Raw genomic sequence first — 21,244 nt, forward strand, 5'->3', positions numbered from 1 at the left:
ATTTCCTCATTATTGTTAATTCCTTTATCCATTTTACACATTTGTCAATTTATGAAATTGAAACTTAGCCTTACAAAGCTGACTTAGACATACTGTGTGCTGTCACAAGGACCTTGAGCCCTTTGATTTAGAGTAACTGAGCTCCAGCCCATGGAGCAAATCTTCTCAGTGAGAGAAGAATCTTTTCCTACTGCTGAAGACCTCTGTCTGTCAAGCATATTTTCATATCCTTATTTTCTTTTTATTTTCAGCAGTCTGGATTTTTAGAAGCTAGTTCTATTTTGTTTCCTCTGTATTATACTTTTGCAACTTTTTGGCATAATCTATTTGAATTCAAAAAATAATAATAAAAAGTAGATTAAGACAGATGACAGAGGTAGTTGCATGGTAGAGGTGGTCTGTACTCACAGAAGAGCAAAGGCTGTGGTAGGTGGGGTCCATATCCTTGCCATGAACCTCTCTCATGTTTGTTATCTCCTGTTGAAGTCAGTGTCAGTGGCAAGAGCCTATGTCACCAGACAGGACTGCACGGCTTTTGTCCCAGGCAGGTTTTCCAGTTGCAAAGTATCTGTTTACAGTCCTGATCCCTCCTGCTGAAATACTACCTGAGCACAAAAGTCTGGGTCAGCCATTTGGGTGGAAAGAGATCCATGTCTGACTGAATTAGGAGGTGCCCAGGCTGGCTCTGAGTGGGATTTAATGTGATAATGCCCGAGGAAATGGTGGCCAGCTCTCTTTAACTCCTAATGATTACACTGGCTGCAGACTTCGTGTCTCAGTGTTGATACAGCCCCAGTTTGGGCCTGTGGGCAAAAGTCCTATGTGCAAAAGTCTCTTCACAGTAAAACCCCAACCAAGAGAGTTGGTTCAAGTAGTGAACATAGGAGAAAATTCTGCTTTTAATAATGATTTCCTATTTTTGGATCCATCATGTTCACCACATGTGTCACTTATGGGTGAATTATTGTAGCTGTTGTTTCAACTCAGATTTGTTTCTCTTTTTTGACTTGCATTCAAAGAGAATTCTGTTATTCTCACAAGACTTTTGTTGGTCATTTCCAGCATCTTATGTGAAGTCTGTAGAACAGCAGAGAATTCTTTATATCAGTCTGAGCCTGATAGATTGTATTCCTCAATCCCAGCATCTCCACAGAAGTGTGCATTACAGATGCCTTCTCTGGTTTTATTCCACTTGGGGAAAAGATATTTCACTTATTTGTAACCATGCTTAATAATTCCTTCCAAAAAAATTGATTGACACCAATTCTACTTCTTGTTTTCCTAGCAATTCCTTCCTTATAACTTGTTTGCCTGCCAAAAGTCCATTTTCCAATTCAGAAAAAGCATGTCAGCTGAGCTTCATTTTTCACCTGTCCTGGATCCCATGAACAAATTTCCCTTCTGTTGTGGTGCTGTGACATAATGGCCAGTGGAAATTTCTGCAGCAGTACATCAGTAGAGAGCTTACACTGTACTTCTTGGTGATAGTGGGAGGGAGTTGATGTGCTTCCTGTTGTACCTATAAAAAGCTTGGTGATGATCCTGGTAGTTTTGCATCCTCACCATTGGGTTGCTGTGCTTCCTTCACCTTCTGTTCCCCAAACCTGGCCACACTCCCCTTGACAACTGGAGCTGCTGCTGTCTGGGATTCCTATTTCTCACTTCTCTGCAGTGTGTTTGCCAGAAAGGAAACCATGAAGGCAGTGTTACACCTTCCTTCATGCTGGTCTCACTCTCACCTTTAACTTTTGACATCTTAGTGTTACCTGGACTTGTCATACATCTGTACTTCTGCTCATAAGCACTCTCATATATATAAACAAAATACTTGTTGTATCCTTTCATAGGTATTTTTTAATCTTTTCTTCCATCCTTTGGAAATTTACCAAACACCCAGCAGTCTCTTTTCAAATCTCCAGGATCTGAAGACTTGCTTAAAATCACTGCTGACTTTCCTTAGTGACAAGGAGTGCTGGAAGGATCAGCATTCCTTTGCTAATAGCTTTTCTTATGTGGAGATTTAGTAACTAAATATGTTAATACTATGTTGATAAATATAATTTAATTGTATTAAAAAGGTATATTAAAGTATTTAATAGTCACTTAAATTTGTATGGTATAAAAGTATGTTAAACTCTTTGGGTCATGAAAATTTGTTCTTCTTTCTCACAGATGACTTTCCTAAATCTGTTTGAAAAGCAGAACTCAGACTTTTTTTTAAACTGTTTGCATAAATATGGCTGAATGCCTGGTTTTCACCCTGCAATAGAAACAATAATTCATTGCCTAAATTTAGGACAGGTATAAGATGGCAAACCTTGCCTGCATAATGCAAAACCTGTGGAAGTTCAGTCTGATGTGCTCCTGACTCTTTGGGCTTCTGAAAGCCCACCTGGGAGCCCTGTTCCCTCTAAGCATCACAGAGGCCTTAGAAGAAGAGGGACTGAGTTGTGAAATTGCTGTACTTTCCATCACTGCAGGCATGATTTTTTCCAGGCTTCTTTTTTTTTAGCTCTGAACAAAAGCCAAAATCTCCCTGGTATTCAGGTTGTGAAACCTCTGCTTTTGAGATGCTGTGCAGGGACAAAAGTTGTTCATTTGGATACAGAATTTCATAGCAGAACCAGATGCATCTGTAAGGGAGGGAGCAAGACAAGGACACTGCCTCTTAACATGAAATGTGTGGGCCATAGGGGCAGCTGGAATGCTTGGAGACTCCTTGGAAAATCCCCTGGAAACCTGACTCTTATTTCTAAGATCAGAAGAGTTACAGTGGTGAAATCATGAGTTATTTCAAATAGCAGATGATTCAGCTCCCACTTTCCATGTGAGTATCTGCTCATTCTTAGAGGAGCAGAAATGGAGTCCATTGTTGTCATGATTAATGGGGTTGTGGGTACCCTTGACGTGCAAGTTTGCATGGGCCGGCAGAGCAGGACAGTGAGAGGTGTCTGGACTCCTAGGGAGGACTCCAGCTGTAAACAGAGAGGGCTAATAAAGTCAGCAAAGCATAGCTGCTCACCCTGAATGTGATTTAGGAAGTGTTGGGGCAAAATCTGTCCTTTAAATGTGCTCTGTTCCTGCTTTCCTTTCTCCACGCAGGTGGTGGGCTCAGTGCAGGGGCTGCAGCCTGTCAGGGAGCCCTGTGCCACAGCAGCCTCAGCACTGTTTTTGTACAGCATGGCTGCATCTCAGCCTTCTTTTTTATTTTGATGGACTATGTCATTGCAAGTTTAGTAATATTTAGTAAATCTTGGATGAAAGTGGGGCTGAGCAGCTTGTCTTTAGAGAGCCTGAACTTCAGCATTACCAGGGAGGAACATGTCACCCTGTGTGTGGTTAGGTCTCTCTGAAGGGCAGCCTTTGCAGGAAGTAAATATTGTTGTTGCTGCGTCCCTCTGAAGGTTTAACCACTGCTAACGTGCTTTCAGAATAAAAGCTGTTCGGAATAGATTGAGACTGAAAGTGTTTGAAATGGCTAATGGAGTTTGAACTCCATTTTCAAATGCTAAATTCACCATTTCACTGGGAAGCAGTCACTGCCTGAAAACATTATTCCTAATCAGTGCTTGAGAAGGAGCAGTATTAAGTTCTGTGCTTCACTGTAGAAGGTGAATGTGGCAAGAGAAGGTGCTTAGTGAAATTGCACCTTATAGCTCCTCCAACACCTGAGGCCAACAGCTTATGCAAATGAGACAGCCTGGCAGTGCCAGAAATCATGGTTAGATATAGGATATTTATATAAAATAAATTAAAAATAATTCAGAAGAATTATCAACTTGAATGCTTTAGGCTGATACCTGCATTATTTGATTACCACAATTTGCATGCACAAATGAGAGGGTTGAACAAACAATTGCCATGATTGCCTAAACATTAGAAAATTAGGCTGAATTCACAGCATATTTATAAATACTGAATTCTCTAAATAAAATCTCTGATTTTTTGGATGTCTGTTTCAGAGGCACATATTCTGTTGTTGAAATTTAGTTCTTTTCTGAATAAAGCAGTTTTGGTGAATAATGCCATTCCTGATCAGCCTTTAAGAGCATTTAACTTTGAAAGTAATCAACTATGAACAGGAAGAGCCTTTGTGGCCAAGCTTTTGCAGCTAAGTGGTTAAACATAACCAGTTCTCAGAAGGGAAGTGCTTTGTAGTTTTTAACACAAGTTTAAATATAACAATAAATAACATTTTCCATGTCCCAATTCTTTGTTAAAAAACCTGTGATATTCTTTGTCAAAGTCTACAAAGGCAACAAGCCCAGTGTTACCTGATTTCTTAGGTTTGTAGGGCTGTGGTTCTTTCTTTCAAGTGCAGTCTTGTTGGGAAGGACAGTGGGGGAACATACCACAGGCAGACCAGTGGGCTTGGGTTACCTGTCTTGCTCAGCTACAGTGTTTTTAAGAGGCTGTGTAAGGACAGGGAGGTGAATGGCCCCACTGAGGCAAATATTAGCTCTCTCAGTCAGTGTGTTCATATCAGTTGACAAGAAGTGTTGTATTAGGTAAAAAAATTGACTTGTTCTGTGTCTTACCTATAAAAAAAGAAACTTGAAACTACTTTCTGTGCAATACGTGGAGCAGGCAAGTTTCGCTGTGGGCAAGCAGAGCAGCTCTCTCTGAAGCTAATTCACCATCATGACAGGGTCAGTGTGCATTACAGGGTGCATTACATCTGCATTACAAGCTCCATATCATGGGCCACAGGGGCACCCCAGGCTTTCCAGCTGTGCTCAGGGATTGTGTCTTGTGACTGCTTAAAATGTGACATATGTATGAAGTAAAAGGAATAAGGTGCATTTCAGAGACTGTGGGTGCTGCTGGGAAGTCCCTAAGCAACCAAGAATTCAGACATCTATTAATAAGCATGGCCAGAAAATTCATACTTCTCTGTCTTCTGTCTCTTTTACTCATAGACTCAATGATTGTGTAAATCACTTCATGCAGGCATTGGTAACACAGATGGGGAGAGCCCAGGAACCCACATTTTAGAAAACTCTGCTCAGTTTTTCGGAACAGTGGGATTTTTTTTCTCTTTCTGGTGTCTATGAGGCCCCCATGATGTTTTGTGGGAGCCATGGTTTAATCATATTGTATCCTGAGCTCTCCAGATGAAGCAGAAGTTTGGGGAATCCCATGCTGTTTCTGCCTGAGTGATACATGCCTTTTTTTTTCATAACTACTCATGTGGAAAGTGATGGGAGGAAATCAGAGCGGTTCACATTAAGGAAAAATGCAGTCAATAATATCCAGGCATTTGTTGTGTAGAGTTTGGGTGCTTCAGATTATGGAAAGAAAACACCACCTTTTAATCTGAGGGTGAGGATATGGAGGTGAGCCTCCAGGGATGCAGTAGGTACTTCAAGCTGCTTCATGGAATTAGTATGTGGTAATTCTTCATACTAGATTGGTTGCATGCCACAGGCCTTCCTCTGGAAATCTTGGGTCTTTCTGTAATGGAAGAGAAAATGTGTTTGGGTGGCCAGATTTGTCTGAGTTTCAGTCCTTCGCTATCTTGAATGACAGAGTTACTCCATTGTAACTGAGAGCATAATCTGGGCTGCTGGGCATTGATTTTGGATGTTTTCTCCTCTTTTGGCAAGGAAAATGAGAGGGGCAGTTCTGTAGGTTAATTGGAAATACGCCAAGGCTTCCTCTTGTGAGCCTTGTGCGCGACGGCTGCCTTGGCCAGCCCCGGCCCGGGGTCACGCAGGCACTGCCGGAGGCCCGGCCTCTTGCTGGCCTGCTGGAGCCAAGAGAGGCTTGGCTCTTGTGGAGAACTTCAGGAGACCCACTTCTCTCTGTGGTTTCCTGCTCTGGAGCCTGACAAGACAGCTCAGCCAGCAGCTGCTTTCAGAAATAGGGCTTGATTTTGAGGCTGGAAGAGGCTGCAGGCAGTGCCAGTGTCCTGCCGCCTGTGCCCACAGGTGGGAATGTCCCTCCAAGAAGCTGCTGCTGCCTGGTTCTCCTTGCTTTCCAGCCATTGAGCTGTCCTGTGGCACTTCTTTTGCAGCTTCCTGGGGTGACTCTGCTCCTCTTGAGTCAAAGCTTGTAGTTCTGTCTCCGCACTCCTCGCCAAAAAGGCATGAGGTGGAGAAGGGAAGTGGAGGAAGCAAGTATCACTGTTGGATTTGGCATGTATGTCTGGGAGAGGATGTAGGGAAAACTTGGCTTTTTTTATCAGAAACCTCAGACTGAAGGAACTTTGCTTGGAACAGTTCTATTCCCAGAAATCGACTTGAACACTGTTCTTGCTCATAATTAATGCCTTAGCTGATAATATTGAATAGTGTGTGTGGGCAGGAGCTGGGTTGCAGTTGTTGGTATGCATGTGTGTTGGCTGTACAACAAACTGAAAAATGCAAGCCATGATAACAAGGTTCTTAACCTCTTCCTGAGACACAACTGCTCTTCTGTTTGGCTTTGACTAAATTGCATATTTTTTTGTTTATTGTCAGATAGACACAATTTCACTGGAAATCAGGACACTCTATCCTTCTGTACCTGAAGATGCAGAACAAAAAGCAGAAAATTTATTTGTTAGAGAGGTGAGTATCTAATTTTAAATGCAACCAAGAGTTTGGGGGAGGTTTGCTATGTTCATAATTAACATCTTTTTTCTTTTAATATGCTTTAGGTGATTTGAATCAGGTTTGAATTTTGAAGGCCAGTAGGAGGGGGGAGGGTTAACAGCATGTCTGCAGTTGCCTATTGTGAGATGTTTGTATCTAGAAAAAAATGTAAATGCACTGAATTAGCCTGCCATTGTACTGTTTTCCAGCTGTACTCCCTGTCACCACTAGTCCACTGATATTGATGTTGGTATTTTTACATCACTGCTAATGATCGGTGATCTGCATGTGCTTTGTGCTTTGAAAATATTGACACCTTTCCAAAAATAGATAACCAGTTGGGACTGGTTTAGACTCCTAGGTGTTATTACAAGGCATGTATCTCATTTGGAGGTGTACATATCAGGATTAGGTGCACTGTAAAGGGTGTTTGAGGGTATATATATTTATTGTCAGTATTTAGAGTCTGTTTCACCTTACCATTACAGAAAGTTCAGCAAGTTCTTCCTTGACAGTTAGAGGTCCACCAGGAGTGAAAAATTGCTCTATCTTTAAAAAATACCTATGGTTGTATTGTTTCCATACTTGATCTCAGATTGTAGGAGATGATTTCTCATCCTGCTGCCTCAGGAATATTTCGTGTTGTCAATGGTTTTATCATTTTGAAGGACTTCAGAGAAGCCGGTTGCACTGTTCAAAGGAGTTTACTTTAGATGAACCCCTAAACATTCCCATCTTTCACTATAGGTGTGCAATGTAGCTCACTGTTTGCATTAACAAAACAGATTTATGAAACCAAATTTTCAGCCAGCTTTGAGTAGTTAAATTCAAAGCACTTATAATTAGTCCATAATATGATGGTTCTCAGCCTTTTTTTCACAGATTGGGATTTTTCACACCTCGCTTCTGGTCTGAAAAAGTATTTCATATTTGCTATAATTGCAAGAGGAAATTGTGGAGGAAAAGTCAGTCGCAGACAAGAACAGGGATTAGAGATCCTTAAGTCCAAAATTAGGCAGAAATGTAGCTGTTGAATTGTATGCAATGTGACATTTTACAGACTGGTTCTATTTCTTTTCAGCAGGTCTAAAAGGAGCAGTAGTAATTTACTGCTGGCTCAGATTGCCTGAACCTTGCCATCTTTGTTAATCTGGCAGCAGTGTTAAAAGATAACATAGCTTGTGGAGTTATCTGCCTTCCCAGAAGCCTCACTGCCCTTTCAGCACTTCGGGGTCTGCTTTTTATTTTAGGGTTCCACAAGTTGCATGGCCAGCACTGTGCTCATGGCTTTACAGAGAAAGTGATGGGTCTAAAAATGGAACACGGTGCACAGTGCCTGGGAATCGTTACAGCGGAGTACGCCAAGGGGATGCTAATGGCAACCTGGTAAAACACATATTGAGTGCATCTATTAGCTTTCTCTGCAGTACCAGGGAGCCAAGGGGAGGGGGAGAAGGGAGCAAAGCAGTGGAAAAAAACAGTACTACAGGACTAAGGCTGTGCATGGGAGAGTAGCAGGGTAAAGACCCTGTTTAAAATAGTAATGTGTATGTTCCAATTTGCAACAAAGCCAAAAAATATGCACATATACACAACAAATTAAACTCTATGAAGAGGATGGTTTCCAGCCCAAAATTAGGCAAAACAGAGCACAGGGTTCTGTGAAGATCTGTGATGGTTGTCCTCTGCAGCAATTGCAGAGCTGTTACTGCCCTAGCTGCAGCCTGTTGTGTTCACGACAGGTGTTCAGCACTTTGGGATAGTTGTACAGGAGTGCAGTTGGTGGCCTTCACTTATGTCTTGGAACTGTGGAAAAGCCAACTCTTCACTCACTGAAGGAGTCTTTCTTCAAATATAGCACAATATGAGCAGTGAAGGTGCCCACCTTGTGCACACTTGACTGACTGTTGGTCACCTGGACTTGTGGCAACCCAGGATCAAGCATCTAATTCCTGATGAGACTTTGGGGAATGTCCAGCTCCACATGCTGAAGCCATTTTGGTATCAGCTATTTCTGCCTGCTCACTGCCTCAGTACTTCAGCAAGTTGAGAGAAAGACATGGAACAAGTTGGTGAGCTCTAAAAGAAGGGTCTGCTCTTGGAGGGGAAACCAATTTCCTCCGTATGGTGCAGTGTGAGGACATGCCACTGAAACTGTTGAAGACTTCAGATCCATAATCTCTTGCCTCATTCTTCTGGGCTTCTGGTGGTGGTCAGATGGTCTTGTCTACAAGACGAGGTCATTTGTACAGGGTTGTTAGAAGTCTGTGACAATGCCTTAACATCCTGTCTGTCTCTTCCTGGCTGTGTGTTTCCCACTGGGGATAGTAGGAAAGCTTTTCCTCCACCTCTAGCCCTTTCATTGCTATAGCCCTTCAAGGATGAGGGTTTTTTTCCCCCAACCCTTACCAAAATCCATACGAAGACAGCTTGGGGATTTGATCAGATTTCCCTTCCTCAAGCAACCATAAACAGTACTCAGAGGCACACCAGGAGGACTCAATTGCCCGGGCAGTATCAGTGTATGGATCCACAAGAGCTGACAAGACAGGTGGAGACAGATCAGGCTGATGTTGCTGAGGAAAGCTTTCAGTATTGATGGCATTCGATGCTGTCCACCTACAGTAGAGGGTTTCTGTCTCTGGTTGTCTGTTGTGTTCTCTTAATACTGCTTTTGCATTCCTCAGGAACTCAATGTTATTGCAATGGGTGAGGCAGAAGAATTGACTTTAAATAAGATGTCTGACCACCTGTGTTTTGCTGAAACTGCAAAATGAAAATATAAAACAAATAAAGCCAAGGTGATAAATATTCCCTTAATAAATATTTTATGCCTGCAAAGAGCATAAATATTTCGCATTTTATGATTAATATCTGAGTCCCTTTATTAATTTATACCTCCTAAGTATTAGCTTTATTTTAAAGTTTTTACCTTGTGAATTGATTATTCCTATACCTGTAGTTGTATAAAGATCTCTTCCTTGTGGATTTTTTCCATTTTAGCTTTTCTTAGGCAGGACCAGCCTGAGGAACTAAATATGGTTCCAAGAAAGGAGAAGTTTCCAGAAACTTTTAAAGCCAGAATAAAATTGTCTTTAGTGGTTTGTTGTTTTAAGTATTCCTGACTTCCTTTATCATGCTGCTTCCTTCCAAATTCTGAATTTTCTCATTCCTCACAGAGTCTGCTGCACGTCTGCTGCATTAATGCCAGTCAGCATTGTCCTTATGGTTCATAATTTTGGCAAAAGGAAACATTCACTTTACTAGAAACAAAATAAAATTCTTCCTTACGGGCAATAAAAACATTCCTAATATCACCTTTCCTAAGTCTGTATCCTGAATATGCAGACCAATGGGAATTCTTGGGATTTTCCCCACATTTCATTTGGAAATATAAGGGGATACTGCACTTAGCTATTCAAAGTTACATTTAATTTGAGGAACTTAAACTACCTAATTGTAAGGTATTTTATCCCATATTGGTTTGCAGCAAGTCAGTATTTTCAGGAAGAATGCAAGCATGGGCATGCAAATACGTGCTGTTTGTGTGAGTGTATCTATAGGAATAAAATTCTAGGTATACGTAAAAAAAAATGCAGAAGGTAAATAAATATTAATTGTCAACTCTCCTTTAAGAAATTAGTTTAAGCCAGGTGATCCTTCCAAAAAAAAAGGTGCTATGTGGGTAAGTTTTTGGGAAACATGTTTGCAGAGGGGCTGTCCCAATGAATGAGGAGGTGTAGGAGCCATGCAGGGGCAGAAGGAGTGATCTTCCTGGGTGAAAAAGAAATCAAAATGAAATATCAGTGTAGGAATGTTGCAATTTCATTCAGCGAATGACGTAGTTAATTTTGTCTGTGATAATACAGTGTTCATGTGGGTGTCTCTGAACTTTCCTGTTGAGGTTTTCTAGATATACAAGAGGGAGTTATCACTTGTAGTAAGCTTACAAAACCCTTGCTACTCATCTGAGGGAGTTTTTATTTAAGGTGTTGAAGGTTGGGTTTACAGGATCTGTAAGTAATTACGTAACATGGGTTTTATTAATCAGAATGTAAAAAAGCCACAGCCTCCTGTATAACTTCTGAAAATGGTGGTGTGCCCATAGTGCTGATTTTGGAGGCTTTTTGATTTGCAGGCCAATCTGCGTTTTTCTGACCTCCTTCTAAATCAGACTAAAATGGGAACTCCTGTTGACAATGACACCCAGAAAGTTTTGTTGTCGTTCATTACAGTGTAATTTTCCCCATCTTCAAAATTTAAGTTTTTTCAGAGCATGAGAGAGCTGTAGTGTCAGGGCTAGACATAGATTATTAAAGGATAGTGAGTCTTTCTATAGCACAATAGATAAATACTTGTTAAAATGTTTGATACTTTAAAACAATAGTGTGTTTCAATGTTTTAGCTTGTTACTTGTTCCACCAATGACTTTTATTGTCCGTGCATCTCTATTTCTGAAGACCACATACTAGTCTGTCTTAGAGAGGATATAAGCATGGAAGTTCTTTCCTTTTTGTTTCCTTCACTTCTCCCTTTTTTGTTTTTTTGTGGTTTTTTTCCTTTTTGTTTGTTTGGGTTTTTTTGTGGGTTGATTGGTTGTTTTGGGTTTTTTTCCCCTCCAAAAGGTTCCTATCCATTGCTGGGTAAATCTTTCTTAAATGTCTTTTTCACAATGGTAGCCATCATGCTGTCATCACCAGAACCAGAGATAAGAAGTTACACATGGAAAAAGTCTGCAGGATTGTCTGTCCCTGCAAGGAAAAATTAGGACATCAGGACAAAAGAAAAAAAAACAAAACAACCTAAAAAAAAGAAAAATTGAAAAAAAAAAAAAAAAAAAAGGAAAGACCTTAGTTTGATAGGGCCCCTGGGAATGGGCCGTGCTGCCTGCCTGGTTAACAGAGCAGTAGAAAGTTCATGCAAACATGTGCCAAGCCTCCCACATCCCAAAACTTCCATTTCTCCGTCTATATTTTTCCTCCCCCACAGTTCACTTGAGCTCAACAGCCCCTGCATTGGTGCCTCTGTTCTTTGCCAGGAAGTATCCAGCTCTAGCCTTGTTATGAAATCTCTGCCTCTAGAAAGGTTTTACTTGCTCCTCAAATCAGGTTTGCAGGTATTGTTCCTCTTTGCTAAAACTTAATTTCCGGTAATAATTTCCCATTTTAAAAAATCATTCTAAGTCAGTACGGTTAGCAGAAGTATTTAATTTTCAGTTGGGATATTCTGAAGAGAAGAATCTTTTTTTTGGTGTTACTATTTAAGTTAGCTCTAATTTCCCCACAGAAGCTAGTTCAAGAACAGTGGTAGCTGTTGCACTGGGTTGGCTTGTCTTTTGTGAATTTATTGAGTGATACTTGAATGTGCTGCTTTGTCCCCTTTGATTTTTATTTTGATTAGCTTTTTCTTGGAGGAGCACAATAAACCTTTATAGTTACAAGCTAAAATACTGTGGCCTGATTTATATGTTATTCACAACTGCTTTTTTGAACACATCAGCCTATAATTTTTTGCAATAAAAGCCGACACTGAGAGTTCTCTGTGGGCATTAATTGCATCTGTTAAATAAAATACTTAATAATGAAAGTACCTCAGGGGAAAAGTAGACCTTTCTGTAGAAGGCTCACTTGGTTTACATTTGCCAAGGAGAAGGGGAGTGATGTGTGAATTGGAGGTTCTGGGCTCACCCTCACAATGCTCTGTGAGCTTCTCCTTGGCTTATGTAGAATAGAGTATATGTTTATCTTATAAGAGTATTTTTATAGCCTAGGTGACTGTCACACACATTTAACACAAATACAAGAGTGACAAGTTGTTTTATGAAGAATCATAAGGTGGAAAGTTAGGTGTGAAGTGGGTTTTTTTATTATCTCTACATTCAGAGGCCAAGTGCAATCAATGCTGGAATGGTTTTCAGGGGTAGCTTTGAACCTGACCCTGGCAAGCACAGAGAGAGTCAGTTGTAATGCTGTAATATTATCTTCATTCTTGGAGAATATGGGATTATATTGTCTAATGGTCACTCTTGATTCTGCATCCTGGGAAATAATGAGGTCTTAGGTCAGATGAGAAGGTAGGTACTGAATCCACATGGAATGTGTTTACTGCCTTTGGTTGTGCTGAACTGCCAGGGAGGAAAGTGCCTACAAGTGTGTACCCACTTCCTTGCCACCTTTTCCACACTCTAAACCAAATAAAGCTGTCACAGAAGACTCTGAATACAAAGAAGATTATTCCTAAAATAATTTATGGCTACACACTCTGCCTGTTTTTCACAAGATTTAGAAAAAGAGATCTGTCAAGCCAGTGCTGAGTAATTTAGACTGCCCATCTCAGGTTTGCTCCAGCAGCCTGATATCCCCTCTCTTTCCCTCTGAGGCAGAGAGCCCTGTGCAAGCAATGACTCCCATGGGCACTTCAGAAGAAGCTGGGAATGAAGAGAGGGGATATTACCAGTTGAAGCAGTCAACCTTTTTATACTAATTTATAATTGTCCTTTTATTCTCTTTCCTTCTACTTTCCCTGCACAGCTCCTGGTATTTAGAAACCTTTGATCCATCTGTTATTCCATTCTGTTTGACTCTGGAGTCTCATGCCTTTCTGTGAGACTGTCTTTACTGTTCCCACCTCATTCCTTTCAGTCCTGCTGCTTCTTTCTCAACTGTAGATTCCCACCATTTTCCTTCCTGATGTGCCTCCTTTTCCCTATGGTCTTGGGCAGCAACTTCTGCTGTTGGATTCCAGGCTTGTTCCCTCTCTTTCTTCCTCTCCATCTCAGGTGGGCTGGTGCAAATTTTCAGGTGGAGTGTGGAGTGTAGTTTGCAATTTACACTCTGTATGAAGAATAGCTGGAAATTCTGACATAGAGTAATTTTTCATGTAGATGTGCACCTTAGCAATAACTGTACATATTTCATGCATCTGGAGAAAATAATACAATACTGTGGTGAAATCTTCAGCATACTGTACAAATATTAGTTTGCAATTTACAGTCTGTATGAAGAATAGCTGGAAATTCTGACATAGAGTCATTTTTCATGTAGATGTGCACCTTAGCAATAACTGTACGTATTTCATGCATCTTGTTGCCTTTCAAAATGTCATGTTATGTTTAACAAGCATTGATAAAAGTTCTGCATCAAATAAATTGCACAGATATTCTGGTCTATTTGACAGCACAGCCAAGCCCTTCTGTATAGTTCAGGTTTGGCTTCCTTATTTAAGGGAGATTGATGTACTAAGAAAAATTTTCAAAGGTGAATGAAAACCAGCAAGAAAATTTTTAGACAGCAAAAACTACATGATGACATGACTGAGCAAATTCAGTGTGGAAGGGAAAATGAGACTGGTGAAAAATTATAGTCCTATTAATATATTCCTGAATGTTATTAAGAGGTTAAAGATCAATCCTGAAGGGCAGAATAAGAAGTAGAGCACTTGTGCTGCAACAAGGGAGAATAAAAAGAGTAAGACAAATGTATTTACAGTGGAAGGTTTAGGTAATGAAACAGGATGCAAACAAAAAATGTGTAATCAATGTCCATGGAGGAAGTCAGGCCTAAACTAGATCATGTCTTTTGAGGCAGTAACTATATAATTTAATGATGCTTCCTAGAAAGCAGATGAGAATCAGTAAAGCATGTTTAATTGCCATCAGCTCCCTCCTCCATCTTGTATGATTCAGTGCATTTGATTTTAAAGGGAAATTGTGCTTCAAAATATGGAAACATATGACTCTGGCTTTCCTTTAAGAACTGAGCACCCAGTTCTGAAAGAGAAGAATATGTTCTCTACCATGTGAGCTGCCCAGAACTTTATTGGTTGTCTAGCTTTCTTGAGTCAAAACCCTTGTAGTAATTCTATTGTTATTTGTGTTTCTTCTGTTTAGGCTTGTAAATACTACAGTTCTCACTGGCATGTTGTGAACTACAAATACGAATCCTATTCAGAAGATTTTCGACACTTACCACAGTAAGAGCTCACATAACTTCCCTTTTTTTATTTTTTTTCCCCATTAAGCTTGTGTTATTTGCTAAGCTTTGTCCATATTTGCACTTTCCTTTGTCTTCTAAGCTTGTTTTACCGTATTTTTAGTGCCTTGCATTTTTAAAAAGGGGAAGCAAAGGTCCTTCAGAAAAGTTCAAGACTCTGCAGAATTCGCTGGTATCAACAAACTCCATTAGTGCTGATTCAAATCCTTAGAAGTGTATTTGTGTTTTCAGAGTACAGTTGATACAGGAGAGGTGGCTTTTCATTTTCCTTAATAATGCATAAATGTCACTCACCTTTCACTGGGGTTTATTCTCCTTTTAGTTACTCTGTGGAACAGAGAGCAGGATTTCAGTGCTTTATGGCTACATTTACAGGAGAGCTGGGTGCACTGATGGTACAAGGCTGTGGAGGTGTGCCAGGGCAAGGGGCATTTCTCCTGTGCTTGGAGGCACACGAACATGAAAATCACTGGAAAAGTGCTGGGAGGAGCAGGAACAAGTTCCTTGACTTGAGTGGAAAGAAATGAAGAATCTGGTGCTCATTCCTACATGCATGAGTTTCTACCCATGCTCTTGTTTCTGGAAGGTTTGTGTCCTGCCCCTGAGGAAGGTTTTAGAGAATAGTTACCAAAATCACCAAGTGCCAGAATGAGCGGTTTTACTGCCTCCTTTCCTGGAGTTTAAGTCATTAAAATTAACTGGATGAAAAGGGTTTTTACCTGCTCATAAGACAGGAACACATGAGTGCTCCAAGCTTGGGTTGGATGGAAACTAGTACTAACTTAATTGCTGCAAGAAGTGAAAAAACTCATAAAATTGAGTCTTATGGTCCAGTTAGATGCTGTGTTCCGAGGGTTTTGCACTGCAAACCTTCCTGCATTTGCTCCTGTAGGTTGGTATTTTTATGAACAGCGTACACGGTAGTACAAAAAGCCATTAAGAGCAGTTTTGCTAATCAGAGATTATAAAACACCCTTTCTTAAGTACCCTGCCTGCTGATTGGTTTAGAAAATTAATGCATTTAGTGCTCAAGAAAAATGGTTGTAGCACAGCAGTTTTCCATTTAACCTTAAATGTCTTCACTCTTATGAAATATGCATGGGGCAGATGTGGGTGAATTACTATGCACAAAAGTACGTTTTAGCTGATTACATGCATCCCCTTTTGCAAAGGATATTTTAGTGTGGTGCTTAATGCGATTTGCTTTCATGGGTTCATGCTCCAGGGGTACCAGGGTGTCTTACATCTTGCTTTTCCCCCCCTGCTAGCACATACATTGTACTGAGGATTACACTGACATGAGATCTTGTGCTGTGTATCTCTTAGGAAAGGTTGGGGTGCCACACTTGATATTTCAGGTGCAAAGTTATAGCAGGGGTTGTCTGCGTGTCATTTGCTGGAAACTGCCATGAGTTTTGAGCTTAAGATCTCTTTAACAGATCTGGTTTGAGATCCACCTCATTTCATATTGTTTCCAGCCTCTTCTACCTTGATTTTCATGTGCATGTAACAAACTTTGGTGTTTTAGACTAAACCTTTTCAAGAAAAATAGTGACATTATATGTCCTGGTCATTATACTGTATCTCACTATTAATAGTTCTGGATCTTCTTACCACTTTTTTTTTTAAGAATTTTAACAGCTGCCCTTGGTTGCATTGGAAAACCTGCAATGGTTTTCCCTCACAAATATTCCGACTTTTAAAGCTTTACTGGTGTCAAAAATATCAGTAGATTGTAAATGTTGTTTTATTCAAAACATTGATCAATTTTTTGCAGTAAATAAACTGCAAAACTGGAACAAATCAAAGAGGGAATGAAACACTCTTGTGTTCTCTGTGCACTTGTGGTGGTATGGGCACTTCATGGGAACACTGGTTTTGAAATGGGGAAAATGAAGAAGAGATAGGTATTGCTCATTACTCTGATCTTCCTTATCTGTAATCTATCTCTTCTTCATTTTCCCCATTTCAAAACCAGTGTTCCCATGAAGTGCCCATACCACCACAAGTGCACATTTTTTTTTTTAATTTTTTTACTCTGGAAAAGCTAGTCTTCCTAAAAAATAATAGATTTCAGCATGAAAACTTTTTTCGGTTTTCTTATCATAACTGAAGGTTTTCAAGATGACTTCAGGAATTTGAAGACAGTACTGGAATTCTTCAGGACACTGAAAAGTCTATTTTTTTCCTTTTAAAAATACCCTTGAATTTTTATTGTGTGTGTTTGGCTGTTACTTACTGTTTAATTCTGCAGCATGAGAAGTACTCTGGGCCTAAGTACAGTTATTTATGTGCTTAAAATTAAGTAAGTATTTAAGTGCTTTCCTTTTTCATATTCAGTGGGTTTGAGTATACAGTATAAAGAATTTAAATGGCATCACATCAAAAAGACATCTCTGTATTTTAAAGGCTGTGCTTGAAGGCTGTGCTCATCATATCAAATAGAAAAAAAAAGTCTTTAAATCATAAAGTGGTGTAGAAGCTTTAAGATGAAAGTTCTAATGGTCTTGGTTAAGAAATCTATTGAAGAGCTCAGTCTCCTTTTGTTGCCATCCTTGAATGGTATCCCTCTTTGGAAATTGTTTTGGGTTTGTTCCCTGTTGTGGTGCAAGTGCAGCAAAGAGACCAAGAATTGGTATTTTATCATTTGTATAGAACTGTTACAGCTTCAGAGTCTTGGGGAAAAAATATACATGTGGGTTAGGAAAAATGTATTTTAAAAGTGTTGTGGTTTTAAAGGAGACAATAGGATCACAGCAAAATTGCCATTGGGCTCAGTATGGTTACCTCCCTGAAAATATCAGGTACATTATTTCTTTTTAATAAATAAATACATTTTTCCCCCTCCAGAAATGAATGTAGACCAGAGAAACTGCCATCACATTCCTTTGAAATTGATCATGAAGATGTGGATAAGGATGAAGTATGTATTCTGGTTTTGGCATGGGTTGGTTTTTTTCTACTGGGGAAGTTATTTATTGCTTTAATATCAAATAAAGAATGATAATGTACTGTCATTATCTCCTATAAAATATTTCATACTTTAAATAGCTCTGAAATTAGTGGAACAACTTTGTCTCATGTCATCCTATGTATGGGAGGGCTATTAATAATGTCTTATTTCAAAAGGAATGAAAGGGTGATTATTTGTTATCAAGCAGATATTCACACATTGCAGTTTTTGTCTTGGAATTCAGAAAACAAGTCTGTGCAATTTTACCCTTGTCTTTCATATAGGACACAACATCCCACTCATCTTCTAAAGGTGGTGGTGGTGGAGGAGGAGGAGGATTAGCAGCAGGAGTTTACAAGTCTGGATGGCTTTATAAAGGGAATTTCAACAGCACTGTCAACAACAGCATTACTGTTCGGGTAAGAAAACAATATTATTCTTTCTTTACTCCCTTTGGATTTCTTGTCCCCATAGAGGCACACTTTTTGCCATTATCTCTTAGCTGTTTATATTTTGGGTTTATATCTCAGGGTTGATTACATTGCTTTAAATGATAATAAAGTAGTATTTAATTTGTCTGCAAAATAGAGATTGAAGTACAGTCAGGAGTTACCTGTTATTTAAACCCTGTGAATGAAGTATCAGCAAAAATAATTTGCAGTACAACAATTTTCATGCTGCTTCTTTCCCACCACTGCAGTCATTCAAAAAGCGCTACTTCCAGCTGACGCAGCTGTCGGATAACTCGTATATTATGAATTTTTATAAAGATGAAAAAATATCAAAGGAGCCAAAGGGATGTATTTTTTTGGATTCTTGTACAGGAGTTGTACAGGTAAGTTCCAGTTTATTTCATTGTAGTGTTTTGGGTGTAAGATGTGTTTAAAAAGGCAAGTGGAAGAACACATTCATTAGCAGAATAATGGTCGCATTAGAAGTTTCAGGAAATGAAAGCACCAATGGTTTTGCTCTTTAATTTGGTGCAGATGCTCAGATTGACAAGTTACAAAAAAGCACAGCTGAATTATGGTAGCAGACCATGCACACACTCTTTGTCTATGGTGAACATGAGAAAAAAATATTGTGAAATGTTTGAGAGAGGTTTCACTGAAATTATTTCTGAGATGTCAGATTTTACTCATGCTTACTAAGAGCATGCTTGCTTGTTGTGGGTTAAAGACTCAGGTTGCAAAGCACTGCCTGTTGGGCAAGTGTGAAATTAATCTTGTATCCTGAGCCTTCTTGAAGGTCATCACTTTTGGAGATGATAGAGCATCTTAATGGCATCAGGTAGGAGAGAACCTTATTGTTTGTTATCCAGTAATGTCTAAATCAATCTTTTTTTCCCTGTTGTTACCCTTAAACTGTGTTCTTTTTTCTCCCATCTTGTTCTTCCTTTTCTCTAATTCTAATAATATATTTCTCTTTTTCTTTTGTTTCATACTAAGCAAGGTGTTACCTTGAATGGTATGTGACTGTTGAGTGATCTAGCCCAATGTGTCAGTGAATAAGGAAATACCTTTCATTTAATCCATACTTTACAACTTAACCAGTACAGATTGGTAACAATGCTAGGCTGGCTGATTTAAGGATTGCTTTGAAAGAAACCTTTCAGGTGACGCCGGGGAAGAGCCCTGATAAACAAGACGTTTTCTTGGTTGTGATGTCCCTCCTTTACCTCTAAACCCCTTGGAGCAAGAAAAGTGATCAGTTCCCAGTGATTCACCTGGGAACAAGTGTTTGCTGACAGTCCCCAGCTCTGTGGGCAATGGCCATTGTCCCAGTGCTGTTCAGAAGGGTGTTTGCTTTTCCAAACAGGGGTGGGAGAGGCTGGAGATAAGCATGTAGGACAGTGATGTTTGCCAGTGTCAGTCCATTGGCTTGAAAGACCCTCACAGGTAGCTTGGAAATGTAGCAGAAGCCATGGAGGAGATTCTTACAGAGAAATCCTGATTAGAAACTGCTGCTTGCTCCTGCCTGCAGCAGGGGCTTTCTTGTAAGCTGGGTCTCAGCCAGAGCTCCAGTCCAGCCCTGTAGGGTCTTGTTATGCACACATTTAATGCTACTCCTGAGGGTGCCCTTTCTGCTGTGCTGTTTCTCATGACACTCCAGGAAAATGTGTTGGCTGCAAGATTTCAGCCCTTTTTGACTAACTTCTGACAACAAAAAAAGCCTTAAGAAACCTTTGAAATCTTCCTTCCCCTGAACCTTTGACAGCTGCTTTCTAAATCTACAGTGTTCCTTCAGATTGTCCCACACTGGTTAACGTGGGTTCTCCTCCTGCCTGCCCCCAGATACAAGTTTCTGTGATAGGTTTTGATTGACATTTAGTATGGGACTCACAAATTTGAGCTAGCTTCACTAGTAAGAAGTTAAGAGTCTTAGCCAAGGGTGAATACCATCAGCTGTCCAAGTCTGTGATGGACTTGGAATCATAGGGGCTGAAAAACAAAACCTAGCTTAGAATTGCCATAAACAGGGAGACCAGAGAATGTGGAGAAAGAGTTGGGTAAAACTGAATTTTTAGTGAAAAAGTGTGATATGTACATTGTGATTTCATGAGTTTTAATACCACTATAAATTATTAAAGTCTCTATGACTTACAACTCCTGTTTGATTGAGATAGAGTATCAGAATTGTAGTAAATATCCCAGAGAAATCATCTCCAGATAAAATACAAAATGCTTCCAAAAGAATCCGTTAGTTTGGAAGAATGACCCTGCAGGCATTAGACTTAGCCTGATGTTTCATTTATAGCTCATTCATAGTCTCATTTTTGAATCTTGTATTACTTCTTTCTGGAAGAAATTTTTTGAACTTGAAATTAATTGTTGAAGATTAGAAGTCAAGGTCTATATGGAAGGAGTTTTATAGAAGAGCAAACTGAGAAATGGTACATTGTTGTTTTTTGTTGTTTTGTTTTTTTTTTTAACTGATCAGGAAGGTAAAATAGTTGACCTTAGATTTAAAACAAAGACTTTGCTGTAGATCTCATCTGCTTGCCAGAAGTCTGAACTGCAGATGGAAAAGTGGATATTGAAGTTTTCCTGCTCTGCCTGATGTTTTTAAGGTTCAGCATGCAAAATGTCTTGCTATATTAGATAATGTCTGATAGTCTTTAAGTACCTGATTTAAAGACCTTGGCCATGTCATAAAGGGAAATATATAAAATAGAAAATAAACCCATTAATTTTAAATGCCTTTGTTTTATCTGAAGTAAAATTGAAACAGAGTATTCTTCTTTATAGATTGTGCATAAACTGGTGTACATAATTTACTTCACAAGTAATCTGGCAAGTTTTAAGTGGCCATTAGCTAAGATCCTTGGCATAGTTTTGTTTAACTTCTAGCTCTTGGTCAAGCCCTTATGTAATTTTATATATATGTAATAGGATTTATTGAAGTTTTAGTCCTTGTTTTACATTATCTTGAATGCATGATTGGAGTAGAGGAGTAATTTCAGGATCAGGATAAATACTGAACACCCAAAAACCAATTGCTACAAAACCCAAGCCTGTTCTCACTCTGCGTTTGATGAACTAAAATTTATAACCCTGAAAGAATAAACCTCTATAAAGTACTTGAGAGGAAAATTATTTCCTATCAAGAGAATTTCCAGTAGCAGAACTGAAAAACAGCACACGTGCACACATATGCACACAGACAATCCCAAGTCAGTTTGAAAAGCCAAGATTTGTCTGACCCCATTGACCCAAGCAGCTCCA

General features: G+C 39.6%; 1 protein-coding gene across 1 annotated transcript in view; it reads left to right on the plus strand.

Moving 5' to 3' along the window:
- DOCK10 (dedicator of cytokinesis 10) overlaps nt 1-21,244 on the plus strand; it is a 99,816-nt gene that overhangs the window by 12,222 nt on the left and 66,350 nt on the right. The window contains exons 3-7 of the mRNA XM_041414449.1: nt 6,462-6,551; nt 14,464-14,546; nt 17,417-17,489; nt 17,804-17,938; nt 18,220-18,354. Of these exons, the coding sequence (XP_041270383.1) occupies nt 6,462-6,551; nt 14,464-14,546; nt 17,417-17,489; nt 17,804-17,938; nt 18,220-18,354 (516 nt within the window). The remainder of the gene's footprint in view (nt 1-6,461; nt 6,552-14,463; nt 14,547-17,416; nt 17,490-17,803; nt 17,939-18,219; nt 18,355-21,244) is intronic.

This window comes from Onychostruthus taczanowskii, unplaced genomic scaffold, assembly GCF_017590055.1.
Source record: "Onychostruthus taczanowskii isolate IOZ18803 unplaced genomic scaffold, ASM1759005v1 scaffold45, whole genome shotgun sequence".
Taxonomy (NCBI): domain Eukaryota; kingdom Metazoa; phylum Chordata; class Aves; order Passeriformes; family Passeridae; genus Onychostruthus; species Onychostruthus taczanowskii.